General features: G+C 45.0%; 1 protein-coding gene across 1 annotated transcript in view; it reads left to right on the top strand.

Annotated features, from left to right (window-relative positions):
* Positions 1–13,125, top strand: part of LOC144503057 (carboxypeptidase M-like) — a 45,460-nt gene that overhangs the window by 32,171 nt on the left and 164 nt on the right. The window contains exons 6-7 of the mRNA XM_078227559.1: positions 1,707–1,859; positions 3,646–3,794. Of these exons, the coding sequence (XP_078083685.1) occupies positions 1,707–1,859; positions 3,646–3,794 (302 nt within the window). The remainder of the gene's footprint in view (positions 1–1,706; positions 1,860–3,645; positions 3,795–13,125) is intronic.

Raw genomic sequence — 13,125 nt, 5'->3', positions numbered from 1 at the left:
TTGCTAGCTACCTCTATTAATCCTGGTTTGAGCGATATCCCCACAGACGTAAACTCCTCTTCAGAATTAGCAAAATCACACAGGCTTATGTGGATTGCTAGTCTTCCAGCCTTTCAACACCTCTGGACAGAGATACAGAGAGACATCTGTCTTCTGACTCTCAGACAACAGCCTCCAAAGAAAGACCTGTCTTCAAACACACGGATCTCCAGAGAGAGACCTTATAGCAGAACTGCGGAGTGAGAGAGTCAGGGAGAAAACTCCTCTTGCCTTTTTCAAAGCTCTGGAGAGTGATATCTATTTTCTAGCAGGTCCCAGACTTCAATCTCCAGGGAAAGAGAGAGAGAGAAAGAGCTACTGCTCTGTACAATTTCAAACAGCAACTGCCTGCTTGTCTTTTGGTAAGCTTAGCTCTGTCCATTAACGAAATGCTACTCTGAAGCCCCAGGAGACAAGATTAAAAATAACAAAAGTGCATCAACTCAGATTAAAACAAACACCCTAATAAAGAGGAGAAATTATTTTTCTCCATGCTCAGCATGTGGGTTGTCAGCTGCAGACAACCGGCATTCTAATCAGAGCTGCAGTATAAAACAGTCCCTTCCCAAGAAACATGACATAAAATACATTTCTTAAAGGCACAGTATCGTCACAGTACTATGTAATTTCAAGAACCTTTTCTCTGCCTTTTCAAGGCAGCTTAGGAGTCTTACACAAAGGAAAAAGGAGTGTCAAGAATGGAAGTACCAGCACAGTGGAGAGTGTAAGGTGGTAGCCCATAGCATATGTCTGTGCTAATTCTTTTACTTGTTCATGGGATGTGGGTATTGCAGGCTGGGCCAGCATTTATTGCCCCTTCCCGAGGGCATTTAAGAGTGAACCACATTGCTGTGGGTCTGGAGTCACATGTAGGCCAGACCAGGTAACGTTGGCAGATTTCCTTCCTTAAGGGACCGATGAGTCTTTTGTGGTCATCATTAGACTTTTTATTCCAGATTTTTATTAAATTCAAATTTCACCATCTGCCGTGGTGGGATTCAAACCAGGGTCCCCAGAGCATTACCTTGTGTCTCTGGATTACTAGTCCAGCAACAATACCACTGTGCCACTGCCTCCCCTGGGACCTGAGAGCGATTGATGTAGACATTCAGTCTAAAGTGGTTAGCACTGCTGCCTCAGCGCCAAGGACTTGGGTTCGATACCCGGCTTGGGTGACTGTCTATGTGGAATTTGCATGTTCTCCCTGTGTCTGCGTGGGTTTCCTCCGGTTTCCTCCCACAGTCTGAAAGACGTGCTGGTTAAGTGCATTGGCCATGCTAAATTCTCCCTCAGTGTATCCGAACAGCCGCCGGAGCGTGGCGACTGGGGGATTTTCACAGTGATTTCATTGCAGTGTTAATGTAAACCTACTTGTGACATTAATAAATAAACTTAAAATTATGGAGAGAAACTTAAGATCCCTCACTTCATTAGAAATAACACAAAGATCCAGAAATATTATTCTGAGCTCTCTATTATTTGATGTTTTAATTTTATTGGTCGCCTTGTAGGTGTCACATCTTCTAAGACAGTAGCACAGCTGGATCTGATATGACTATGTGTACAGAGTGAATGTGAAATGTCTGTGCAAAGACATTTCATCTGGAGATTTCACACTTCTTGGCTTCAGATACATCTGTCTGACGGTTTTCAATATCTCTCACTAGGTGGTATGCAAGACTACAATTATGTGTGGGGCCAGTGCTTTGAGCTAACGTTAGAGCTGTCTTGTTGCAAGTACCCAGCTGCAGCACAACTGCCACACTTCTGGGAACAGAACAAAGTTCCACTCATCCTCTTTATCCGGCAAGTCCATTTAGGTACATGTATACATTATTGTGCATTTTAAAGCTTGTGGGGATGGTTTTCTGAATATGACCTTACGCCAGAGTTTCCCATTGGAAGACTGTCGTGATTTTTCATCTACGGATTTCAATGGGCGGAAAGCTGTGGTCAACACAGCTGCTGTGTCGGGAATTAACTTCCCACAGATGTGGTTGGGGATGAAAACAGCATGGACTTCAACTGATTAGAGCGTCGTTAACCCCCAAATGTCCAAGGAGCTTCACAAGTGAAATCAAAGGTTTTTGGCACGGAGCCATTTCAGGATGGTTGATGTGGTCAAAGAGGTAAGTTTTAAGGAGCGTCTTTAAAAGATAAGCGAAAGGTGAAGGGGGAGAGAGGTTTAGGGAGGGAATTCCAGAGTTTGTGTGCAGGGCAGCTGAAGGAACGGCCATCCATTGAGGATGTGTAAGAGGAGCAAATACCAACCTCTTTATTAACCAACATCATGGGTGGATTTTAATTTGGCAATGTGCTGGGAGAGCGTGGGAAACTGAAAGCAAGTGCCATTTGTCTAACAAGGCCTTCTTAGCCGAACCATTGTATTACCATAGCATTTCTGGGTTTCCTGGCCAATTGGCATGAGCGGGTAGGATGATGATCTGCATGAGGTGATTTCAACTCCAGTATTTGAAGGGATACCCCAAACATCTGACTTGATGGAGTTTGGGGGCAGGAGCTGAATGAAGTCCAGACATTCATTTTCGTGATGCCTCCCTGGGCGGCATGGTGGCACAGTGGTTAGCCCCACTGCCTCACAGCGAGAGGGACCCGGGTTCAATTCCAGCCTCGGGTGACTGTGCGGAGTTTGCACACTCTCTCCATGTCTGCATAGGTTTCCTCCAGGTGCTCCGGTTTCCTCCCACAGTCCAAAGATAAAGTGAAAGTTTATTAGTCACAAGCAAGGCTTACATTAACACTGCAATGAAGTGAAATTCCCCTAGTCGCCACACTCCAGCGCCTGTTGGTGTCAATGAACCCTAACCAGCATGTCTTTTGGACTGTGGGAGGAAACCGGAGCACTTGGAGGAAATCCACACAGACACAGGGAGAACAGACAAACTCCACACAGACAGTGAATTACAAGCCGGGAATCAAACCCAGGTCCCTGGCGCTGTGAGGCAGCAGTGCTAACCACTGTGCCACCGTGCCACCCAAAGATGTGCTGATTAGGTGGATTGGCCATACTAAATTGCCCCTTAGTGTCCCAAGATGTGGAGAGTAGATGGATTAACCACTGGAAATGTGTGGGGCTACGGGATCGGGTGGGGGAATGGCCTGGGTAAGATGCTGTCGGAGAGTTGGTGCAGACGTGATGGGCCGACTGGCCTCTCCTGCACTGTAGGAATTCTATGATTTGCTACAATGGGGAAATACTCTTCCCAATTGCCAGGAGGAAAAAGCCTGCACTGAAACAGTGAAGGAGGTTGTCCATGAAGTGCAGCAGAAATGTGATTAACCAGCTTTTGATATTGAGTCTATGAGCAAGTAATGAGTCAAGCAGGTTAGGGCTGGTGAGCATGGTGGCACATTCACCTACATCCTGACGTGCATATCACACCAAGCCCCTCACTCTGTTCATCTGCATTAACAACCTCCCCCCGCTTCATCCTTTTAGAAATACGAAAGCTATAGTTTAGAAATGAGAGTCTGAAGATAGAGATGTCTCTTTAAATGTTTAGTTGTTTGACTTGAGGTTTACACCTCGTTGACTAGGTTTTGAACAATTAATAAATGGTAATTCACGTCACTTTTATCTTCCAGGATTAAAGGGCAGAGTTCTGGATGAAAGGGGAAATCCTATTTCCAAAGCAGTTGTAAACATTTTTGGCCGTAGTAATCTTGTCCCATTCCAAACCAATTCTCTGGGAGAATACTACAGGCTTCTAGTACCTGGGGAGTATATTCTTGAGGTAAGGCATGGGGGAAATGTTGGTGCTGGATTTCCTACCATAAAAAGGTTTAGGAACCTACATATATTTTGAAATCTGTCACTGCCTTGGTTCTGTAAAACCACAGCTTCATAAAATGTGTTTTGTTTGTGGCTAATTGTGGGTGCGTGCAATGGTCAATGTGGAGGAAGACTGAGGTGCTCGGAATAGACCAATTCACCCACACATCTGAAGGTTTAAAGCTGTCCTCATTTTTTAAATTCATTCGTGGGACACGGGCGTCACTGTCTGGCTAGGATTCATTGCCCATCGCTAGTTGCCCTTCTTCAGAGGGCAGTTGAGAGTCAACCACATTACTGCGGCGCTGGAGTCACATGTAGGCCAGACCAGGTAAGGACGGCAGATTTCCTTCCCTAAAGGACATTAGTGAACCAGATGGGTTTTTCCGACAATCGACAAATGCTTTCATGGTCATCAGTAGGTTCTTAATTGCAGGTGTTTTTTATTGAATTCAAATCCCGCCATCTGTCGTGGCGGGATTCGAACCCTGGTCCCCAGAACACTAGCAGAGTTTCTGGATTAATAGTCTAGTGATAATACCACTAGGCCATCGCCTCCCCTAAATGAAACATATTGCTGAAAAGAGAGACAGGGTTCATCTCGTATTCATTAGGACAAATGCAAGAATGCCAAATTTCAAAGCATCACAACAATTTATATACCACAGGAGAAAAGGGTGCTGATTGGTTGGCAAGTCGACTCTGATTGGCTGAGGCATTGGCATGGAGAAAGCAATGGGGAATTAAAGGCTCCCCAAGCTGCCGGGTAATTCAAAAAAAGCTGGAAGGCTTGAATATGTCTCTTCTGTTTGCAGAGAATGGGGCCCTGTGTATGAATGTATGTTGCTTCTAGCATGCTTCATGAGCCACATAATGCACTTGACTGATTATCTCAAGTGGTTGTTGCAATGGCCATTGGCACACTTAGGATTGTTCAACAAATGCTGCCCAATTGTAGAATCAGATCTAACATCTAAACTCTCTTCAATGTATCCTGGATAAATGCTGTTCCTCTTGCAAATCATCTGCTGTTTCCTTCTACGATTGGGAAGGAGAAGGAAGAACCCACCAAGTTTTTTTAAAAGTTTGTTTTGCTGATGAGAGTTGAGTAACTGATATAATAGCAGGAAGACCATTAAAATATGAAGCATTAAGAATCATTTTTTTATTTATCTGTGGGATATGGGTTCGCTGGCTGGCCAGCATTTATTGCCCATCTCTAGTTGCCCAAGGGCAGTTAAGAGTCAACCACATTGCTGTGGATCTGGCGTCATATCTAGGCCTGACCAGGTAAGGAGGGCAGATATCCTTTCTTAAAAGGACATTAGTGAACCTGAAAGGTTTTTCCGACAATCGACAGTGGTTTCATGGTCATCAGTAGATTCTGAATTCCAGATATTTTTTGTTGAATTCAAATTCCACTATCTGCCTTGAAGGGATTCGAACTTGGATGAGTAACCAAAGACACGGCAAAGCTAGAGAGAAATCCATAAAAATCCCCAGTCAAAAACAGAAGCAAAATGGGAGAAGAGTGAGAAATAAGGCATATGTAGTATCACTGAATTGTTATGGTGCAGAAGGAGGCAACTTGGCTTATTGTGTCGACATCAGCTCTTCGATTGAGCATTATGATTTAGTGCCATTCACCTGGCTTTTCCCTGTAACCCTGATGCGCTTCTCAAACACGAGGCCAGATGCTCGGGAAATAAAAGGCTTTTATTTACTGTGGTGACCGCTGCGGAGGCTGCCAGGGAGTCTTCGAAGCATTTCAGCCAGTGGTCGAGGGTGTTAGAAACGCCCACCGCACGTGGATCTAGTGTAAGGCGTTCCGACTTCAGGATCTGCTCCATACTCTCTTTTTTTTTCTTCGACGAGAGTTTAACAACAGTAAATAAAATTGATGCGCTTCTCAAACACGAGGCCAGATGCTCGGGAAACAAAAGGCTTTTATTTACTGTAATGAAGCAGCCAATAATCATATACACTATCCCAGACTGAAGGGGTCCCAGCCAGAGCAGGGACTTTTATACCTCTCCCAGGAGGCGGAGCCCGACTGGGATGTACCACAACACTACAGTACAAAGGTGTAACAACCCCACCCTAACCCCAACAGCAACAAGTAGCACAACCCAACAGTAACATATGTACATCCTTGTAGTACTGGCCAGACCCTGGCTCAGTACTATCCAGTGGGAACCAACGATGGTTCACCACAAACCCTGTGCATTATTTCTATTCAAGTGATCATCTAATGCCCTCTTAAATGCTTCAGTTGAATCTGCCTCCACCACACTTCCAGGCAGAGCATTCCAGACTCTAATCCCTCGCTGTGTGAAAAAGTTTTTTCTCACCTCACATGTGCAGGGTCTTTTGCAAATCACTTTCAATCTGTGCCCTCTTGTTCTCGAGCGTGAAAAGTTTCTCTTTGTCTACTCTGTCCAGCCCCCTCATGAATTTGAACATCTCTATCAAATTGCCTCTAAAATTTCTCCTCTCCAAGAACAGTTCCAACCTCTCCAATCTATCCTCAAAACTGAAGTTTCTCATCCCTGGAAACATTTTTGTAAACCTCTTCTCCACTCTCTCCAATGCGTTCACATCCTTCCTACAGTGTATCACCCAGAACTGTACACAATACTCTAGCTGAGGTCTAACTAGTGCCCTATTCAATTTCAGCACAACCTCCTTGATCTTGTACTCTATGCTTCTATTAATAAAACCGAAGATACCGTATGGTTTATTAACCACGCTCTCCATCCATCCTGCCACCTTTAGTGACTTAAGCACATATGGACTTGGATCTCTCTGCTCCCTCACACTCTTGAAGGTATTGTCTCTCCATATTCTTCCTACCAAAATGAATCACTCCATACTTCTCTGCATTTAACTTCTCCGCTACATATCCACCCACTTGTCTATGCCCTTTTGAAATTTTACACTGCCCTCCTTACAATTTACAATGCTTCTAAGTTTTGTATCACCCACAAACTTTGAAACCGTTTGTGCGTACCAAAATCTAGATCATCAATATATATCAGGAGAAGCAAGGGTCCCAATGCTGATCCCTGGGGAACACTACTCCAAACTTTCCTCCAGCCCGAAAAATATCCTTTGACCATTATTCTGTTTCCTGTTCCTCAGCCAATTTTGTATCCATGTTGCTACTGTCTGTTCTATTCCGTGAGTTATAACTTTTCACACAAGTCTGTTGTGCGGCATTGTATCAAATCTCTTTTGTAAATCCATGTACACCGCATCGACAGCATTACCCTCATTAACCCTCTGTATTACTCTTCAAAAAATACTCCAGCAAGACAGTGAAACACAATTTTCACTCAACAAATCCATGCTGGCTTTTCTTAATCATCCCACATTTTTCCACGTGACGATTTTTAAATTCTATCCAGAATAATTGATTCTAGAAGCTTCCCCACCACCAATGTTAAACTGACTGTTCTGTAATTGCTGGGCTTATCCTTACCACCTTTTTTGAACATGGGCACAGTGTTTGCAATTCTCCAGTCCTCTGGCACCTCCCAAGTCGAGGGAAGACTGAAAGATTATGGCCAGAAAGGAAACCAGAGTACAAATGAGAACTACAATGCATTACTCAGTTAAGTCTGTGGCTCTTTTCCCCATTAGTTTCCCAGAACACATATATATATATATTTATATATAATCCTCTCAAATTTAGTGTAGGCCTCCTTATTGAGTATAATAGTTCAGCAGAAAACTCCGCAGACTATGTGGTCATGCTCTTTACTATGTAAAATTTTTGAGTGACTTATTTGCAATGAGTCAAATGGTCTTGAAGATCTAAGGAGGCAACAGGCACAGAGTATCATCTGCTTGAAAGGGCAAATTAGAAATTCAAATGCAACATCTAAAATATAGGGGCGATTCTCCCAGCCTGCTGCACTGCTAGAGCAATGCAGAAGACATGAGTGGAGGCCGGTTAGCAGGCTCCCGGCTGGGCGCCATGGCCTCTGCATGTCTCCGGCCCCAAGATATTTGGAGTCATCAGCTCTGCGCTGGAAATCGGCATGGAGCTGATTTCCATATTTAAACTACCATTTACATTTCATTAGAGGGCCCGCTAGCAACTCTCCCTCCGCCCTCCCCTGCCTGGAGTAGTTCACTCCAGCGGGGTTTACTCCTGCTCCCCACGAACGGGGAACAGGCAGTCTGACCCCGCTGGAGGGAAGAGAAGCCATGGAGGCCCCCCCCAACAGCCCCCCACCCCCCTCCCCCCCAGGAGGTCGGGTTAAGGGTGGGTGCCACCTGGGCAGTGCCAGCCTGGAAGTGCCAGCCTGGCCTCCTGGCAGTGCCCAAGGGGTAAAGTGGCAATGCCCAAGGGGCACCTTGGCACTGCCCCAGCAGGCATCTGGCAGTGCCAAGGGAGCGAGGCCAGAGGGGATGGGGGTGATCCTGCTGGCTTTCTGCATAGGGATCAGTGGCAGAGGGAGGGAAAGGGGTGATTGGGGCTGGCCATCCAGGTGGGGAGCAGGAGTAGGCCATCTGGCCCCTCGAGCCTGCTCCGCCATTCAATAAGATCATGGCTGATCTTTCTGTGGACTCAGCTCCACTTACCCGCCCACTCACCATAACCCTTAATTCCTTTACTGTTCAAAAATTTATCGACCCTTGCCTTAAAAACATTCAATGAGGTAGCCTCAACTGCTTCACGGGGCAGGGAATTCCACAGATTCACAACCCTTTGTGTGAAAAAGTTCCTCCTCAACACAGTCCTAAATCTGCTTCCCCTTATTTTGAGGCTATGCCCCCTAGTTCTAGTTTCACCTGCCAGTGGAAACAACTTCCCCACTTCTATCTTATCTATTCCCTTCATAATCTTATATGTTTCTATAAGATCTCCCCTCATTCTTCTGAATTCCAATGAGTATAGCCCCAGTCTATTCAGTCTCTCCTCATAAGCCAACCCTCTCAACTCCAGAATCAACCTAGTGAATCTCCTCTGCACCCCCTCCAGTGCCAGTATATCCTTTCTCAAATAAGGAGACCAAAACTGTACACGGTACTCCAGGTGTGGCCTCACCAGCACCTTATACAGCTGCAACATAATCTCGCTATTTTTAAACTCCATTCCTCTAGCAATGAAGGACAACATTCCATTTGCCTTTTTAATTACCTGCTGCACTTGCAAACCAACTCCTTGAGATTCCTGCACAAGGACACCCAGGTCCCTCTGCACAGCGGCATGTTGCAATTTTTTACCATTTAAATAATAGTCCATTTTGCCGTTATTCCTACCAAAATGGATGACCTCACATTTACCAACATTGTACTCCATCTGCCAGACCCTCGCCCACTCACTTGGACTATCTATATCCCTTTGCAGACATTCAGCGTCCTCTGCACACTTTGCTCTTCCACCCATCTTAGTGTCATCTGTGAATTTTGACACACTACACTTGGTCCCCAACTCCAAATCATCTATGTAAATCGTAAACAATTGCGGTCCCAACACTGATCCCTGAGGCACACCACTAGTCACTGATCGCCAACCAGAAAAACACCCATTTAACCCCACTCTTTGCTTTCTGTTAGTTAACCAATCCTCTATCCATGCTAATACATTACCCGTAACACCGTGCACCTTTATCTTATGTAGCAGTCTTTGGTGCGGCACCTTGTCAAATGCCTTCTGGAAATCCAGGTACACCACATCCACATCCACAGTTTGGGACTGTGGAGGGGGGGTGGATGGGTGGGGGGGTAGGTGGGTGGGGGTGGGGGGGGTGCTGGGAGGGAGAGGTCCAGGAGGCCAGCGGTCAGGGGGTGGGGGGGGGGGGGGGGGGAGTGGGGTTGGAGGGGCAGCAATGCGGTTCGCGGGGCCAACCAGCGATCAGGCTGGCCAGAGATCAGGAGGCCAGCATTGTGGAGCCATTACGCTTGCGCCAATCTCCGCTATTACAGATCGGTGCATGCGCAGTGGCCTGCTCAGCACTCTGTTGCTGACCTCTCGGGCGGGAATAGACCCTGCCCCCTGATTTTTAGTGTGAATCACGCTAGTGCACTCTACAGTGCTGAGAGTGTGGGAGATTCATTTTGAAAATCCCGCTAAAAAATCCAGCGGGATTTACTTCAGTTTTTATGCAAATTTTGCACTTGGAATTTCTTTGGGAGAATCGCCCCCCGTGTTTCTGATGCAAACAATCAGGAACTTTTAAAAACTATTCATTCCTGGGAAATGGGTGTCACTGGCTGGATCAGCATTTATTGCCCTTGAACTGAGTACATTTCAGGGAGCAGCAAGAGTCAAACATGTGATCAGTAAGTTTGCGGACGACACAAAATTGGCAGGACTTGCAGCCTTAGAATAAAAGGGAGTCACTTTAGAACAGAGATGAGGAGAAATTTCTTCAGCCAGAGAGTGGTAGGTCTGTGGAATTCATTGCCACAGAGGGCTGTGGAGGCCGAGACGTTGAGCGTCTTCAAGACAGAATTTGATAAATTCTTGATTTCTCGAGGAATTAAGGGCTATGGGGAGAGAGCGGGTAAATGGAGTTGAAATCAACCATGATTGAATGGTGGAGTGGACTCGATGGGCCGAATGGCCTTACTTCCGCTCCTATGTCTTATGGTCATATGGTCTTATAGTGAGGAGCATTGTCAGAGGCTACAGACGGATATAGATAGGCTGGAAATTTGGGCAAAGAAATGGCAGATGGAGTTCAATCCTGATAAATGCGAAGTGATGCATTTTGGTAGAAATAATGTAGGGAGGAGCTATACGATAAATGGCAGAACCATAAAGGGTGTAGATACGCAGAGGGACCTGGGTGTGCAAGTCCACAGATCCTTGAAGGTGACGTCACAGGTGGAGAAGGTGGTGAAGAAGGCATACGGCATGCTTGCCTTTATAGGACGGGGCATAGAGTATAAAAGTTGAGGTCTGATGTTGCAGATGTATAGAACGTTGGTTCGGCCGCATTTGGAATACTGCGTCCAGTTCTGGTCGCCACAACACCAGAAGGACGTGGAGGCTTTGGAGAGAGTACAGAGGAGGTTTACCAGGATGTTGCCTGGTATGGAGGGGCTTAGTTATGAGGAGAGATTGGGTAAACTGGGGTTGGTCTCCCTGGAAAGACGGAGGATGAGGGGAGACTTAATAGAGGTGTATAAAATTATGAAAGGCATAGATAGGGTGAACGGTGGGAAGCTTTTCCCCAGGTCGGTGGTGACGTTCACGAGGGGTCATAGGTTCAAGGTGAAGGGGGGGAGGTTTAACACAGATATCAGAAGGACATATTTTACACAGAGGGTGGTGGGGGCCTGGAATGCGCTGCCAGGCAAGGTGGTGGAGGCGGACACACTGGGAACGTTTAAGACTTATCTAGATAGCCACATGAACGGAGTGGGAATGGAGGGATACAAAAGAATGGTCTAGTTTGGACCAGGGAGCGGCACGGGCTTGGAGGGCCGAAGGGCCTGTTCCTGTGCTGTATTGTTCTTTGTTCTTTATATCTCTGTGGATCTGGAATGTTGGCCAGACCCGAGAAGGATGGCAGATTTCCTTCCCTGAAGGATACTAGTGAACCAGATGGGCTTTTATGACAATTAACAATCATTAGACTTTTAATTCCAGATTTATTTTGCTGTTGAATTCAAATTTCACTGTCTGCCATGGTGAAATTTGAACCCGGGTTCTCAGAGCATTACCCTGGATACCAGACTACTAGTCCACTAACAACACCAGTATGCCACTGCCCTCTCCTACCTTTAACTAGCCTATTTCTGCTGGTCCTTGTTTCCAACTCTAGTGTGTTGTTCAGGATTAATAGATTAACTAGTTTTGGAATTTGGAATATATCCTTTGGTTTCTTATACTTTTATTCTTTTCTCCTTACATTTTGGTATTCATTATCATGTGCAACTAGATTTCATTATCCAATGTAATAACATTTTAATAATTTCAAAATCAACTTTTGGGAAACAACCCAATAACAATTTCATTTTTAGCTTTAAAAAAAAAATCAATCTAAGAAATATGTATTGTATATTTCTAAAGTTGGGACTCTTCACTTTCCTTCCTTGCTTTTCCCATATGGCCCATCCAGATCAGATGACCTACTCGGAGTTGTCTGCCATTATTACTGGCAGGTTGGTAACATGAGCCAGAATTTTTATACAATGGAGAAAAAGTTGGCTGCCATTCAGATCTCTACCAGGGTTGGGGTTGTTGCTTGCGAAAACTGGAGTCACTCTTCGCTGATCTTGTGCATTCCCTAACATCCAGTTACAGAGGATTCCTGCCGTTTCTTGTTTTTCAGGAGCTTATATGATGTAGGACGGCTAAAGGAAGAAGAGTTAAAAAATAACTTAACACACAAATCTTAAATGGCATCAACACCGATCTCTTTAAATTCAAACAGATGTTATATTTCCACATTTTTAACAGCTGAATTTACACCAGTTTGCTAGGATACATATTTGGAGCGCACTTTGATTTTTATTATAAAAATGGGAGAGAAGATGGTGGAGCGAGTTCCACAGTATCTTTTCTCTGTGTGTCTTGGTTTTGAGGCCAGTCTAGGCTTATGGGATGAAGGTTCTTTCTGTCTGTTGACTATAATGACATGACAAATTTGGGCATCTCTAGCCAATTGCATTGGACGTGGGCCCGAAGGATATTCAAAGATCAGACAGGTTCAGTAAAGATGTTATGATGTTGGGATTAAGGACAATATCATTACAACTAGACAGCACTGTTCTCTTCATCAATGCATACCAAAACTCCAAATGCTTCATGCTGCTAGTGGGTAGCCAGACTAGAACATTTTTTATTTTCCAGTGCTAACATTCCTAACTGGGATGATCATGAAAAGTTATTAGTTTTGTTTGCCATTCAAATATAGCAAGGCTTCCTTTCTTAGCTGTTGTTATGCATTGAGATATAGTCTCAATAGACTATTAATCCAGAAACTCAGCTAATGTTCTGGAGACCCGGGTTCGAATCCCACCACAACAGATGGTGGAATTTGAATTCAATAAAAAAATATTTGGAATTAAGAATCTGCGATGACTATGAAACCATTGTTGATTGTCAGAAAAACCCATCTGATTCACTAATGTCCTTTCGGGAAGGAAATCTGCCGTCCTTACCTGGTCTGGCCTACATGTGACTCCAGAGTCACAGCAATGTGGTTAATTCTCAACTGCCCTTGAGAGTCAGTTGAGAGTCAACTACAATAAATGCTGACCAGTCAGCGATGCCCATGTCCCACGAATCAATTAAAAAAAAACACTCTTAGCTCAATTAAGACTGGTCT

The sequence above is a fragment of the Mustelus asterias genome, chromosome 13 (assembly GCF_964213995.1).
Source record: "Mustelus asterias chromosome 13, sMusAst1.hap1.1, whole genome shotgun sequence".
Classification (NCBI taxonomy): Eukaryota; Metazoa; Chordata; class Chondrichthyes; order Carcharhiniformes; family Triakidae; genus Mustelus; species Mustelus asterias.
Note: the sequence above shows the minus strand (reverse complement) of the source record. Positions and strands in the feature narration are given on the sequence as shown.